This window comes from Phaethon lepturus, unplaced genomic scaffold (assembly GCF_000687285.1).
Source record: "Phaethon lepturus isolate BGI_N335 unplaced genomic scaffold, ASM68728v1 scaffold20257, whole genome shotgun sequence".
NCBI lineage: Eukaryota > Metazoa > Chordata > Aves > Phaethontiformes > Phaethontidae > Phaethon > Phaethon lepturus.
In genome coordinates this window covers 245-14,908 of record NW_010554325.1, presented here as the reverse complement: position 1 = coordinate 14,908, position 14,664 = coordinate 245, and the positions used below count along the sequence as shown (strand labels likewise).

At 54.7% G+C, this 14,664-nt stretch overlaps 1 protein-coding gene across 1 annotated transcript in view; it reads right to left on the bottom strand.

Annotated features, from left to right (window-relative positions):
• Window positions 1-14,363, bottom strand: part of SEC16B (SEC16 homolog B (S. cerevisiae)) — a gene marked incomplete at its 3' end in the record, with an annotated part of 18,358 nt that extends 3,995 nt beyond the window's left edge. Inside the window, 18 exon segments of the mRNA XM_010291823.1 lie at window positions 1,702-1,774; window positions 2,500-2,619; window positions 5,546-5,686; window positions 6,251-6,356; window positions 6,602-6,713; window positions 7,326-7,443; window positions 7,561-7,642; window positions 8,327-8,424; window positions 9,026-9,256; window positions 9,817-9,952; window positions 11,206-11,267; window positions 11,858-11,931; window positions 11,934-12,008; window positions 12,363-12,492; window positions 13,237-13,351; window positions 13,470-13,575; window positions 14,092-14,220; window positions 14,336-14,363. Coding sequence (XP_010290125.1) covers window positions 1,702-1,774; window positions 2,500-2,619; window positions 5,546-5,686; window positions 6,251-6,356; window positions 6,602-6,713; window positions 7,326-7,443; window positions 7,561-7,642; window positions 8,327-8,424; window positions 9,026-9,256; window positions 9,817-9,952; window positions 11,206-11,267; window positions 11,858-11,931; window positions 11,934-12,008; window positions 12,363-12,492; window positions 13,237-13,351; window positions 13,470-13,575; window positions 14,092-14,220; window positions 14,336-14,363 — 1,936 coding nt within the window.
• Between the last annotated feature and the right edge of the window lie 301 nt (window positions 14,364-14,664).

The window sequence follows — 14,664 nt, the reverse complement described above, 5'->3', positions numbered from 1 at the left end:
TTCCTGCTCCACAGGAGCGCCCACGGATGAGTTTCTTGCTTTAGGCAGATTTATTCAGGGTTGGTTTTCTTTTTGTTTGAAAGGCAGGCTGAGCAAGTGGGGTTTGTTTTATTTAACACACACGTGTTGCTCTGATGTTAGACACAGCGCTGCTGTTCGTCCCAGGTGCACGTCCTGCTTGTTCTAGCCCTGCAGCCTCCGGCCAAAAACATGCTGGGCACTGAGCCTAGGGACAGACTATTGCACCTTTCGGATGCTCTGCCTGCTGGAATCGCCTCCAGCCCACTCAGGGTCGGCTTCGCGCCCACAAGCCGCTCCCACGCAGCCTGGAGATGCTTGCGGCAGCGGTGAGATCCACAGGGAGGATGGATGGATGCTCAACTCCACGCTGCCCAGCAAGCTCTGCTGGGCAAAGTCAGGGAGGAAAGCCCCGGCTGTAAGGACGGAGAGGGAGGTTGCTGTGACTGTGTGCATCCCAGCTTAGCACCTTGATTTGGGCTTTGTCTTCCCAAGATGGATATATTCAGCATGAAGCCAGCTTTCTCTGTGTGCAGGTCCCTCAGATGGCAACTCTGAACGGCCTTCTCAATGAAGAAAAGTACCAAGCATCAGGAAAGTGAGCTGCAAAGACCACGTAGATGGCTGCTTGGAAAAGCCATCCCATCGTACCTGCGACTTTTTTTCCAGAGAAGGATGATCATAGCCTCAGCCCTGATAGCAGCAGAAGGCAATCAGGGTTGATGATCCTTTTTACTTGCCTGGAAGAGCTCTTTGAAAAGGAATTTGGCAGCAGCAAGGAAAGCTGATAGGAAGAAATGGCTTGGAGAATTTTGTCGTGTGTTATCCTGTCTGTACCAGCCTTTATTCTCCACCCACGGGTGCCAGCGTTCCCAGCAGAAAGCTAGACCTGAGCAGTGAGGAGCAGCGGGCTGTGCTGGGGTGTCCTGCTGATGGAGGTGGCTGTGAAGCAACGCCAGTGGGTCACCAGCCCCTGGCTTCTCAATGGAGCATCCCGATGGACACGTTGCCTAGCTAGGAAAGGTCTCCAGCTCTTCCCTTGACAGCCACCCAGGGGAAGGTCACATCCCTCATCTTGATGTCTCTTGACCCTCTGGGTGGACCAGCACTGGAAGGGACTCTTGGGGTCTCCAAGCAGCAAAGCAAAAGGATGAAAGAGGTAGCAGGGAAGGGGAATTACTGGGGCTTCACCAACAGGCATGCTGCAGCCTGGCACCGAGGGACAAGCTCCTTCCCCCATCTTTTGCTATGCAAGTGTGAAATCCCCTTAGTTCAGCTCCAATTTGCACCCTCAAAGGACTGCCTGGGAATGGAGCTGTCTCCCTCAAGTCTCGGCCGGGAGGCACGTGCTTCATCCAGCCGCCCTCCCTCAGCCTCCCTTCTCCCCCCACGGTACCCGCAGGGACTCCTGCGGCTGCGATATTAGGACAAATTACTCAGGCTTTGTGTGGAGGGCACGAGCACCAACCCCTTGGTTTGCAGCCCATCCCTGGCAGCCCCACACCGGAGGGATGCACCCAGGCAGGAGCAAAATTTTGAGCTCTGGAGGATGTAAGGAGCGAGGAATAGCTGCTGAGAAATGCTCCGGGGAGCAGGGAGCTGCCTCGCAGCCCGTGGCAGCACAACTCCAGGCGCAGAGAAGCCCACCGCAGCGATTGCAACCTCCTGCTTCGTTTTTTTTACCTGCCATCGACGCAGCAGCCCAGGAGAGCCCGGGCTGAGCGGGTGCCACCTCCGGAGAGAGGTTGTCTTCCACCTGCAAGTAGTCAGAGGGAGAAATGTGCTAAAACAGGTGGAAAAAAGGATGGCACAGGGCAAAGACTAAGGAAAGCACAAAAGTGATGCAAAAGGGAAGCATGGTGCTGGTGGTCTGGGGCTCATGACTCCCCCCAGGCTGTGGGACCCCAGGTTACAGGTGAAACCCGTACCAGCACGGTCACAGCTCTTTCCCAGCAAGTGAAGGGGGCTGCAGCACTGCTGCTCTGCTGAGAGCAAGCAGGAGGGGAAACTGGAGAAAGAAAAGGGCACAAAACTGACAGTAGACATGAGACCTGAAGAAAGAGCATTAATCCAAGGGCCAGACCAGAGTTAAGGGACAGGAGAGCACACATCTGCAGGGTGATGGCCCACCAGTGTCCTCTGCCATATCCTCACTGCAAGAGGAGATCTTCATTCACCCACCAGCCCCAACTGCCCTCCTTGAGCCAAGACAAGGAGCGTTTTGCCCCCATGAAGCTCTGCAGCCCTCGCTGCTCACACCCTCGGGCTCTGCAACCCCCCTGCTCCCGCTGAAGCTGCGGGTCCCACAGCAGAGGCCTCATCCCTGAGCTCACAAGCCAAGAGGAAAGGTGCCCGGATAACACCGGCCTTCGAACCTCCATAGCCATCCCCTCGGATTCAGGGCAGAGGAGGACGATGCTCCTGCAGACAAACTACAACGCAGACCGGCTGCCCCCGCCCCGCATCCCCACTCCACCTTACCTCCCACTGCCGGCAGCAGGCCCCGAGCCCTACCCGCCAGGCTGGCTCCAGCGTCTGGGCCCGCTCCGGCCTTGTCACCCCCAGGCCCAGCGGGTCAGAGACCTTCAGCCGCTCGGCTAGCTGTGGAGCCGGGAGGGCAACAGGGCTCATCACACGTCTCAGCTCCACGGGGAAGAGACCGACCCTGGCAGCAATTGCACGTGGCTGGGCACACAAGCCCGGGGGAAAATAGCACCAGAGCTGCTGCACTTCATCATAGGGGGGTAAAAGTAACACCAGCCTCTTATGCAAGATTTATTCCTTCTCCTGCATTGCTGTGGAGAGGTGCTGGCCCATCCCGTGCCCCACAGAGACCCCAGCAGGGCTGTCTCAGCCACCTCCGCAAGTGCCGATGTCGAAGAGGCTCTTCACGTCAGAGAGGCAGGTAACTATTATCATCCTTTTCTCCTCCAAGGTAAATGAGCACCTTTAATCCCACTTGACAGCCAGCCCAAGGCACTGGCAGGTTTGCAGGACACCCCACCAGGAGCCCTGGAAGCAGCCCAGCTCCCAGGGCTGTGCACCAACCCCATACCTGACATAACGCCACAAGCATTACCGTCGCTCATAACCACGCAGAAAACAAATACAGGGCTGGGAGGGACCCGCTGAGGTTACCTGCTCCATCTGCCAGCAGTCTAGAAAATCCTGTGTGCCCAACACCAGCCCGTGCAGCCTGTGTTTGTCTGATTTGCACTTAAATCTCCAAGAAGAAGATTTCACAGCCTCCTAGGCCTGTCCTGATGCTTAATGTCCTTAGAACCAAAGAGTTTTTTCTTAATATCTAAGCGAAATCTTCCCTGCTGCAAACTAAGCCTCTCGATTCCTGCTCCCACAGAAGCTGCGGGGACAGTCAGGCACCATTCCCAAAAAGCTGCCTCCTGCGTGCCAGCGGACTGTTATCACATCCCCCCTACCCCTTCCTCCCCCAGCATATCTTATCTGGGAAAAAATAACCCCAAGGCCTTCTTGGGAGGTCATTTCCCCCCTCAATCTCTTATCACCCTGCTCTTCTCTTCTGCACTTGCTCCAGTTTGGTCCTGAGCGTCGCATCCCCAACAGAGCACAGTGCCCCAGCCAAGACCCCCGAGACCCGAGCATGGAGGGGTTATCACCTCCTTGTCTCACACATGCCATTCTTGCTCTCACAGCCCAGAATAACATTGGATTTTTTTTTTTTTTTTTTTTTTCCAGAATAAAATTGGATTTTTTTTTTTTTTTTTTTTTGCAACAGCATTCTGCTATCATGTTGCTGCTCGGTATTTTTTCCATGCTCCACTATCTCCCCCAGGTCCCTCTCTGCAGTATTGCTGCTGTGTGTTTAATTTTTCCTGCAAGACAGGGCTTGCAACCAGGGCAGCACAGACCCATCTCAATCATGTGGGGCTCCAGCTACCATCAACAGCAAGAGGCTCTTCTGGGACGACCCATCCCACCAGCCCAGGGAGCAACGGAGGGCTCCCTGCAGAGCTAAATCCCAGCCTGGAGAAATTGCTTAGAAAAGGGTCCAGTTTTAAGACAGCTGGACCAGGGGAGAGGACACTCAAAGCACTGCTCTTCACTCGAGTCTTCACTGAATTTTTTCTTACTGGTAGCAACCCACTTCTTGGGGATTTCTCAAGCTCCCTCGCACTCATTTATCTTCTACGCTTTGCTATGAGGCCGCATCAAGGGCCACCAAAAGCCATCTAGAGGTGACTTTGCAGCTCAGCCACCCTCTGCAACCACATGGGTCTCAGCTTTCCCCCCAGCACCAGTCCCCATTTCTTCCTATTCCCAAAGTTTTTAAGAGCAAAGTCTAAACCAGCACAAAACGCTTCCCACCTCCAGGAGGTTACAGCGAGACACGACCCACATGGCTGGAGCCCGGCTCGGGACACGGGACAGCCACGGAGAGCGGAGTAACCCAGCACCCAGCCAGGAGCTTACGCTCCCAACAGACCCACCGTCCCATCTTTTTGCAAACACACATGTGTTCATCCTAAATCATTTGCAGGAAAGAGGAAATTATAAGCATGATTACTCCTAAACGGGGGGAATGTTTAATCCAAAAGCTAATGTGCACTTTGATCCAACATTAATGAACCAGCACCTGGTTGTAGATTGTCCCCAGCTTCAAAAGAGGGGAAGTCTTAATCAAACACTAATGTGTGTCATAATTTGTAACACAGTCTAAAACATCAAAGACAGGAGTGTCTACGAATGGACTAGTTTTTCAGATGAAAGTGTTTTCTCCCAGGAGAAGCACTATCCCCAGCAGAACGGCAGATCTGAGAGACAGTTAGGCAGTAAATAGATTTCGATGATGGAGGGGCGGGTTGCTGCACCGGCCGAGTTTCGGGCGATTTCTACAGCACCTGCTTCAGACAGGCATCCCTGCTGCCCCTCAGCTCACGGCTTTTGACCCCTTCCCGACAGAGGAAGGCTTTGAGCAGCCTCAGCACTGCCCCAGTGATACACGTGGAGTGGGCAGACCCGCTCTGCTGAGAGCCCAACCTGCTCTGGGGACCTGGGACACTTTGCTTCTCCCCTCCCTGCCCCAGCACCCCACTCATGAAGCAGAGGGGCTGGGCTCAGTGCTACAAGCTGGGACTCGCTCCTGTTGGCTGTCATCCCAAAAGGGCTGCCAGCAGGTAAATGCAATTGTGGGATGATGTGCTGGAGGAGAAATGTCAAGCACTCACACTTCAGCTCCTTAAGCCTGTGCCATTTAGAAGTTCAAAAAGCCCCTCCAGAACAGAAAACATCCTTTTCTTCAAATAACTCTGCTCCTACTTGGCCGTCAACTCAATTCCTTTGTTTTCTACCCTAAGTCTGTGGGTGTTAGAGGCCTCACGGAGGCATTGGCTTTGCTGTGCACAGCACATGCCAGGCAGCAAACTCTGGGGGGATGCTCAGAGCTGGCAAGCAGCCCCAGCCATGGGAAACCCCGAGGATCCTTCCCACCACACCGGGTCCTGAACGGGTATCACACCCTGCCAAGGATGCAGTGGGGTACGAGACTCACCTTCATCACCTGCTGGGCCAGGACGGGGTGGCTGGCCGGATCCTTGCCCAGGAGCGCGGCGGCAATCTGCTCGCAGTATTGCAGGGCCTGGGCTGGGAGCCCGTAGTCAGCCAGGCGAGAGGCGTAGAGGAGCTTGTACACCTCAGGAGAAGGAAGCAGAGCAGACACCGGTGAGCAAGGAGGTGCTCGTGCCCATGGGTCCCCTCTGCCATGGCACATCATCCCAGCGTGACTTGTCATGAGTCTCATCGCCCAGAGGTCATCTGCAACTTGAGGACACCCCACTCGTCCCTGTGGGGCCACACGGCCTCGCTCCCCGAACCACAGCACTGTCTCAAGGTCAGACCTGCCCAGAGCCACCAGATGGGCTGTGGGGAGAGCATGCCAGCCCACCATCTTCACTTATCCACCCGAGGCAGCGGCAGCCGGGCGCTTATTTGCAATATGAAAAGCCCATCCGTTACCCAGAGAGCAGGATGGCAACCAGACCTGAGCAAGCACCGATCAAACACACCGTGCCCCAAAATGTGCCCTGCCCTGACCCGGAGGAGCCCCTCGGCCAGGGCAGCCTCCCCATCGCTCCCAAAGCCCAGCGAGAGAACAAGCCTTGGAGAGCAGCCTGAATCCCTGGCTTCAGGGGGATGGATGCGTGTTTTGGGGCAGGTCTGAGCTGCTGCACCAGAGGTGCTTGTCCATCTCTGCTACCTGGAAGGGGAGCAGGAAGGATTCAGGCTGTCGTAGCTGCTGACAGTACTCAAAGATTTCCATCCGCTGGATGACCTCTGTTCTGGCAAACTGGGCGAACGCCTGGCTGCGGAGGAGAGGGGTAGGTTCAGTGAGCAGGCGCGGAGCTGTCTCCCCAGGCAGCCCCACACAGATTCGCAGCTCCACCACCATGCCAGCCTGTGGCTGGAGAGGCCTGGAGCAAAGCTCACACTGAGAGCAGTAAAAACTGACAAACAGGGATTGCTTTTGCACGAAAGTGAGTTCCCAGGGATGGGGATAAGGTGGGACACGTCACCCTGGCAAGGGCACTGCCTGCCTGAGCTCACTCACCGGTGGTTGCTGCCCAGTAGAACCATGCGGTCTGCCTTTGTCCCGAAGTAACCCAAAGGGACATCTGCCATCAGGTAGCAGAAGTGAGCTGCTTCGACTGCTCCCCTGCCAGCTGGATGGGAGGGAAAAAGACAAACACTTCGTCCTGAGAGAGGTCACTGCATGGTCAACATTGCTTTGGAGACCCCCAAACTCAGATGCAAACCCAAACCCAACCACCCCACTTTCCCCGCCCATTCAGACCCTGAGCCCTCTGTTATCTATCCCTGGTTTTTGTCTGTTTTCCCCAACTGCTGTTCTCTGTACCTAGGAGGGGGGTCCAGTTCAGTGGTAGGACCAGGGGACCCTGAGCAGACTCCAGCTCTGCAGGGTGCCATTATTGGCATGAAATCCCCAAAAGTCCCCACCACAGGGAGGAAGTCTCAGTCCCTGCAGTTACATATGCCCTCCCTGTGTCCAGCTGCTCCAGGTGTTTCCAAAAAAGCAGTTAATGGATGTGTCTGAGCCTGACTCATCTGCCAGCACAAAGAGCAGTAGGATCCATCAACCTCCCATCCCTGCCACCGCACAGGCACTGCAGCTCTCCAGGGGTACAGGTGTGCATGCACCATTTAGCACCGATTCACATCTGTGCCAGTGCAGATGTGCACAGTGACGCTGCAGGTGTCCACCCAACTGCTACAAGACAGCAGAAACATAACTGCTTACAACGGCTTCAGCTCACCCAAAGTGTCTCCCATGGTGACGATGGCTCGGTGGTTCAGCTCCACGTCTCCAACTTTGTTGGACAACATTACAGCCAGGTGGGGCCTCCAGTCTCCCCATGTGGCATCCCCACAGCACTGCAGGGAGACAAGAGGAGAGTGAAGGTGAGCAGAGACGGTCACCACAAAGGTGGGTGTCACAGCAGGTGACAGCACAGGGGCACACGTGCCAGGGCCAGCCTCTTGCTCACGGACCAGTGCTGCCTGGGGGATCCTTCCTGACATGAGCTGGAAGAGGGTCTGCAGGGGGTCATTGGTGGCCAGCGTGCTGGTGAACCTGTGAGGATATAGCAAAGATGGAGCTGCCATGCCAGCACCCCAAATCCTCATTCACCTCCAAGGGCACATTCCAAATGCCCCAGGAAAGCAGTGTCCTGAGGGGTTGCCCAGAACGCAGAAAGGATCATCAGCCCACCAGGCTGATGATCTGAATCACCTCCAGAGCAGGCAAGTCTCCAGGACAACACTGGATAAAACCTCCTTAAAAGGATTCATGTTGCACAAGACAGAAAATTTATGCTTAACTCTCCCTGAAGGGATCAACCCAATCCAGACTAAGTACATTAATTCCACCAGAAAACGTTCATACGAGTGGGCTGAGCAGCTCAGATCAGGCTGGATCATGAAGAAGATAACCCAGCTCCCTCTACTCTGGATGCCTTTGCTAGGGCAGCAAGGGCAAAGCCAAAGACTCAGAATAAATCCCCCCTACATCCCCAGGGAATGGCTTTCCGTCTGTTTTCCAGCCCCCACCTTGGTTTCTCCTGTCCATCAGGAAGCTTGAAAGACTCAGGCCCATTCGGATGGACGCCTCCTTTTTCCCTTTGCCCCCCCTGCAAGGGTCCAGCTGAAATCAATGGGTTTTTTTCAGTGCACTGGGGCTGAGGGCACCCGAAGAGATAAAAGGCTTGGCAAAGCCAGTCACAGAGCATCATACGTTGCTTTAACCTCTCCAACTTACCCAGTGAGCACCCAGCTGTAGGTCCGAGGGTCCATCTTGCTGGAGAGGAAGAGAGCATGGCCCCACAGCTGGTTTCTCATGGCCCAGACCAGAGCATCCTGCAAACAAGGTGGAGAAGAGAAAGGGTTTGCACTGACTTCACTTCCCTGCCCTCCTTTTCTGCCAGGGGACCCCCTCTGCTCACCCAGCTCAGAAAAGAGCTCTGATGACTGCTCTGGCTTTAACTAATACCCCCCCCCCAAAAAAAAATCTTCCGTATTCACAAAGGTCCCTTTATCTTTTTACCTTGCATGATGACAAGAAATGGGACCTTCATAGCAATATTGTCATCCCTGGATTTCCAGGTCTGTGCTGTCTGGTAGCTCTTGATGCCACCACCATGGAATCCCAGCCTGGGCACCCAAGCTCCTCTGCATCCAACCCTCTACTCTCCCTGTGCCTTTGATATCCTTTGAGATCATAGCTTCAACTAAACTCATGGAGCTGGTGAAAGCCTCGCATCTTGTCTTCACTCAGGGCCCCATCCCAATGGTGGGAAATCACGGCCATAAGCCCTGCCGTGCAAACACAACTTGAAGGGTTGATCCCACAACCACGAGGCACCTCTTAATGACACTTCCCTGTAAAACCTGCCTGAAGAGGCCAAAGAGGTCAAGGAAAAAAGTCAGCCCTGTGTCCTGGACCCTGCTCACCACTTACTTTCTTCCTGCCATAGTAGAGGAGCTTGGTGAACTTCTCCACTATCTGTGCCTGTGTCTCCACGATCGGAGGGACCTCCCCTGTGATGAGGTCCAGTGTCCCCGGCTGACGCGACATCCACTCATCATCCGTCAGGCCGATCAGGTTTGCTGCGGGGTTTTGCCTCTTGTACTTCTCCTGGCGCCTGCAGTCTTGCATCAGCAGCTCAGCCGTGTCCGAGCCCACCATAGACTGCGAAAGGGAAGGGGAGAAGCGAGGCCCATGGAGGCTGCCCTGTGTGCGAAGGCTGACAGCGCTTCCAGTCCAACACCCTTACACTCGTATCCTCATCCTAGCACATCTCCCCAACAAGACCAGCCTCAGCCACCAGCACGCAGTTTTGGAGGGCAAAGGATTCAACACAACTAGCAAGAGCTTCCCAGCACTCACTCTGAACATCATCTCTGCTTCCAAAAAGCAGCTACAGAACAGATTGGGTTGATTTCATTGGGTTAAGGGAATAATCCCCTTAAGTGTAAGTGCTGGCTCCTCGGTGAAGGTGGCAACAGTCCCGCTCAGAGCTGCTATGGCATTGGGTTGTTGGTAGTCCACAAGGATGAAAAGCAACCCAGGAGAAGGGTTTGCTCCAAGTACCTGGGCAGTGCCAAACTGATCGATGGTACTGTGGCAATGGGATGCTTTCATGGTACACTCCCCTGAAAATAGCGACTGGATCAAGAGGCACTTAAAGAGCATATAACTTGTCTCACTTGTCAGATCAAAAGGCTCAACCCCTTCCACAGGGCACTTACCCCATTCTGCCGGCAGAGAAGGACCAGGAGTTTCCAGAGAAGAGCTGAATCTCTGCCTCTCTGTGTTGAGAGATCACAGCTCGTGGCTATCTTCTGCTGGCAAAATGTCATCACATCCACCTTGTGCAGATCTTCCCTACAGCAGCAAAGAAAGGCATCAAAAGAAACACAAAGCAAAACAGTCTAGGACATTCAGACTCAAAGCATCCCCAGGTTCACCAATGGGGATGCCAAAGACTGAAAGTGAAAGACGAAGGAGAGAAGATCCCCAGTGCCAATGACCACATACCTCATTGGCCACACTAAGCTCAAAAATGCTTAAATTTTATCATTATGACTCTCTGCAGATTTCTGTGTTTCAGGGATCCAGAGTGCATCTCAAAGCCTCTCTGTCCTCCTGTTAATATTTTCATCCATCCATCTGCAAAGAACCTCAGTTTTGCTTTGCTGTGTGCTGCTGTTACAGCCGTGGATGTCCAAGGCTGCAGGAGCAGGAATACATACAGGCAGTATCCTTTATTTGATAAACTGGCATAGTGCAGGGAGGAAGACACGCTTTATGGGTGACCCCATAAACCCTTTGGGTCTGAAACAGAAGCAGAAACCTTTAAGCTATGTGCAAGCCAGGCAGAACCGCTGTCTTCCAATAAAATAATCAGACTGTTGGAAAGAAAAGGTGGCCGAAACACAAGATCAGCCAGGGTAGAGGGCCTGGGGATGGAGGTGCTGATCCTGACTCTATCACACCAACACATCATATGGAGATTCCCAACGTCCCCTTTAGCAAAAGTGGTAACCTCCAGGTTTTCTACCCAGCTCTTCCACTCAGTAAATGCTTTTCCTCCTTTTGCACACTCCTTTTCTCCCCCCGCTTTGGTTACGAGTGACTAGAAGACAGGCTGGAATAACCAGTACGATACAGAGCCGACCTGATGCCATACACCACGATTCATCCCCAGGCTCAGATTGGATGAAGGTACATATTGGGTCTGACCCTGCCATGCTCAACAGCCTCGGGGGACGAAAACCTTAGGAAAAGGTAAACCACAGGTTTTCCCAGGGCTTTAGACATCCAAACAGATCTCCCAAAAATCAGTTTTCTGGGGCATGAATACAAAATAAGGTCAGACATGCAAACCACACTAAACCCACACCTTATGAATATTCAAAAAAAACCCCACATCTCCCACAATCCAAGCCAACCTACACCACAGCAAAGATGGGCTCTCAATCTGAACCTAGGCTTGGTCTTTGCAGATCTCTCAAAACCATGGGAGCCCTAAAGTCTGCCTTGAGGTCATGTCTCCTCCCAAAGGAGAGGTGCTCCCAGGCCAGCCGTGCCAGTACAGCCAGAAGGACACAGCTCCTGGACCTGCCGGTGCAGCATACCTGGTCAGGGGCCCCGGGAAGGCCTGTAGTTCCTCCAGCTCTTTCGTGTCATGAAGGATTACCTAAAAAACAAGAGCAAGTTCAGCAGCTGGACTCCAGCGATCAGGCCAGCCTCAGCTAACCTTGGCCAAGGGTTCAACAGTGCTGGTGAAGCCTTCCTATGTGCTGTCCTAAGGTAACCCCAGAGCATAGACCCTAAACTATCACATGGACCCCAGGAAAGAAATGCCTGTTGCAATGGCATCTGCTTCCTTTGGGAGGCAAAACAGGAGACTGAAAACGCTGCGGTAGCTCAGGGGATGGGTGTGACTTTTGTATTGGAGCACTTCAGAAAGGTGAGCAGAATCACCCTTCGGAGAGGAATGGACCACGTCTGTCCCTATCAGAGGGCATCACTGTGAACAGATGACAAGGGTTACGGGGCTGAGGGAGCGGGATGCGGGGCCCGAAGGCTGGAAGCGACGCCCAGGCACAGGCTGGCACAGCGCAGACTCAAGAGCCCACGTGGGCTGGAGGTAAGACGGCAGCAGGGGACAGGAAGGCTGCCGAGGAAGCCCTTCGGGTGACCAACGGTGTTTGCGTCCCTCAGGACAAAAGGAGCCATTCCAGCGAGGGGACCGAGGGCGGGCTGGGGTGCGGGGCTGTGGCATACCTCCAGGCTGCATAGCTCGACGTGGGCTAGCTGCCGCTCGGCAGGGCGGTGGGGGCACACCCGCACCAGCTGGCTCCAAAGCACACCGCCACATGCGGCACCGAGAACTTGAGGGGCACCACTGGGGCCGGGGTGGACACCAAGGACCCCTCTGCAATGACACACAGGCCACCGTGAGTCCACCCACCCAGACCCCACACCGCCTCCACTATGGAGTTCACGACCAGGTCCCAACCTGGCCCCCCAACCTAAGTAACCCTCCACTGACCCCCTGTGCAAGAACTAGCCCCTAAAACAGAAGGCATGCGTGGCAGCTCCTGCACCCACCAGGGCAGAGCCACTGGACCATGCGCCCACCCCGCAGCCCCCCAGGTCATGCCCTGCAGCTGCGCAACCTCCCCCAGGAAAGGGCCAGGCTGCTAGACAGCAAATCTCCGAACACCAGCCATTTAATTTCCTTGCTCCCCCCTCGTCAGAGCAGGGCCAGGGCCCCGTCACTCCTCACCTGCCTGTGCCGGGCTCCAGGTCCCCGACGGCGCAGGGTCGTAGCGGTCGGCACCGTCGTGGAGGTACTGGCTGAGCTCGTAGCTGCTGGAGCTGAGCCCCGACTCACGGTACTGCCGGAGCAGGCTGGACTGGCCCGAGGGCTGCGGGGAAGGGAGAAAATACAAACCTGGCTGAGAAACGAGGGTCACCGCTGCTGTTCTGCTCCTCCATGAAGATGCCCAGGCCGAGAAGCACAGCACAGATGATTCCCAGCCCAGCAGCTCACACCCTTCAGCATCTTAGGTTCATCATGGCACATACCCTGGTCATAACCCAGTGGCTTTTAAAATAATTTATATCTGCCACCAGTCTAGCCCAACAGCTTTCCTAGCCCTAACACAAACTCCTCAACACAGCCAGCAGGCAGGGCTTGAGAATCAAAAAAAACTGCTCAGGAGCAAAACCACCACAGCAGCCTTTGATATGATCTTTTTAATTTGCTCTTTGGCAAAACACAGTGATCAGGACACGGGCGTGATGGAGCAGACTTTGGTGGACAGAGCTGACAACGACACACAGCTTTCAGCTACCTGTGGAGGATGCAGAAGAGCATCCCACCAAGCCGGGATTTCTGCCCTGCCCCTGGCCCCATGAGGGGGTGGCATGCAGCCCCATGCCTGGGGGAACAACAGCCCAGCAGGTAGTTCATAAATACTAATAACCCACTATAATAATCCCCAGAGACTGCTAAGCACCAAGTGCGACATAGCAAAGCAGCCCTTTTCTCCTCAGCCTCCTTTCCCAGCTGGAAGAGGGACACATGGATTGCTCCCAAAATCTCTGGGGAGATTCCCAAGACTTTTATCCTCCATCCCTGCCCATCTCGAGCTTACCTCTTGGGGCTGGCCCCCGGGCTCCCCTGAATTGCTGCTGAAGGTTTCTCCCCCTGCCCATTCCCGCTGGGCAGCCAAGACGTAGCTCTCCTCATAGGAATCGTAGGTCTGCGTCCTGCAGACGGGAGAAAAAAGAGACACCCCGAAGGTCAGAGATTTTCAGACCAGCCGCAAACCCGGTAATTTTGCAGCAGACAGTTGCACCAAGTGGTGCCCAGACCTCCCACCCTTACCTGTCCTGCCCCGGGGGGGTCGCAGCCAAGTTGGGGTGGTAACCCCTGTAGTAGTGCTGGTCCCGGTAATTGGTACTCTTGCGGTAAGGCTCTCCCTGTCTCAGGTCTAGAGAGAGAATCAAAATTGAGCGTTGCCCCTCCAGAGCAACAAGGCCTAACGAAGCTGCAAAAAGAAAGGAGTCGGACAATTTGCCGTGCACACCCCACTTGCTTCCAAATTAACCCGGCAAGTTGGAGGTATGATAAAGGCCTGTACATGTTTGCCGACATAGCACTGATTTCCTTTCCTCCCTCCCTTTTTCTTCAGCCCAGGAACTCCAGAAACAGCAAAAACAAGGCCCCAGCCACCCTGGTCACACAGCACCATCAGGATCAAGTTCAGCCCGGAACAGGGAATGAGGCAGGTTTTTAGCCATGCGGATCAAGATTAAACATTCCCTTTGGCACACATAGTCTCTGCTCAGATCTCCCAAACGCACACTCGTGGCAGTGCTGCACGGGTCCAGGAGCAAGCCCTGGAGATGTGCGAGCCCCAGAAGAACAATCCATCCCGGAGAAAGTATCACCTCTTCTCCTGCAAGCAAGTTGCCTCCATCCCCAGACTCAAAGGAGAACGACATACCTCTGTCATCCTGCCAGGCCCCCGGCTGCCACTGGTGGCTGTGGTATGTGTAGTCACCCCCATAGCCGGCTGCTGGATACCACCAGTGAGGGTCTTCATATCCTTGCCTGAAACATAACACAATGTAGTCTGAGAAAGGGCACCACGCCAGACTCTGGACCACATACTCATGCCCCAGATGGGATCTTTGGAGGCAGAAAGGGTGATGGAAAAGCCAGGTCCTATGCCCAGGTGCCTCGCTTACGCGGCAGGACCAGGAGCAGGTCCAGCATCGCGCACAGGAGGAGCGGCAGGAGGCTTGGATCTTTTCCCATCCTGTTCTACAAGAAAGCTTTTGCTCCGCAGTTTCAAGAGATGCTCAATGGTGTGGACGTGTCATGGGGATCAACTTGCACCCACTTCTTAGGAGAGGTCCCCCAAATACACCTTCTCCACCAAGCTCTGGAGCCGCCATGTCCACCCCACAGCTCAGCGCAGGTCTATGCCCCAGAGCCCCGGCTCCAGCCCAACCTGCCCACTCGGCGCTCGCACACCTCAACCCTTCCCAAGTCACACAGCCATTCGCTCAGCCCC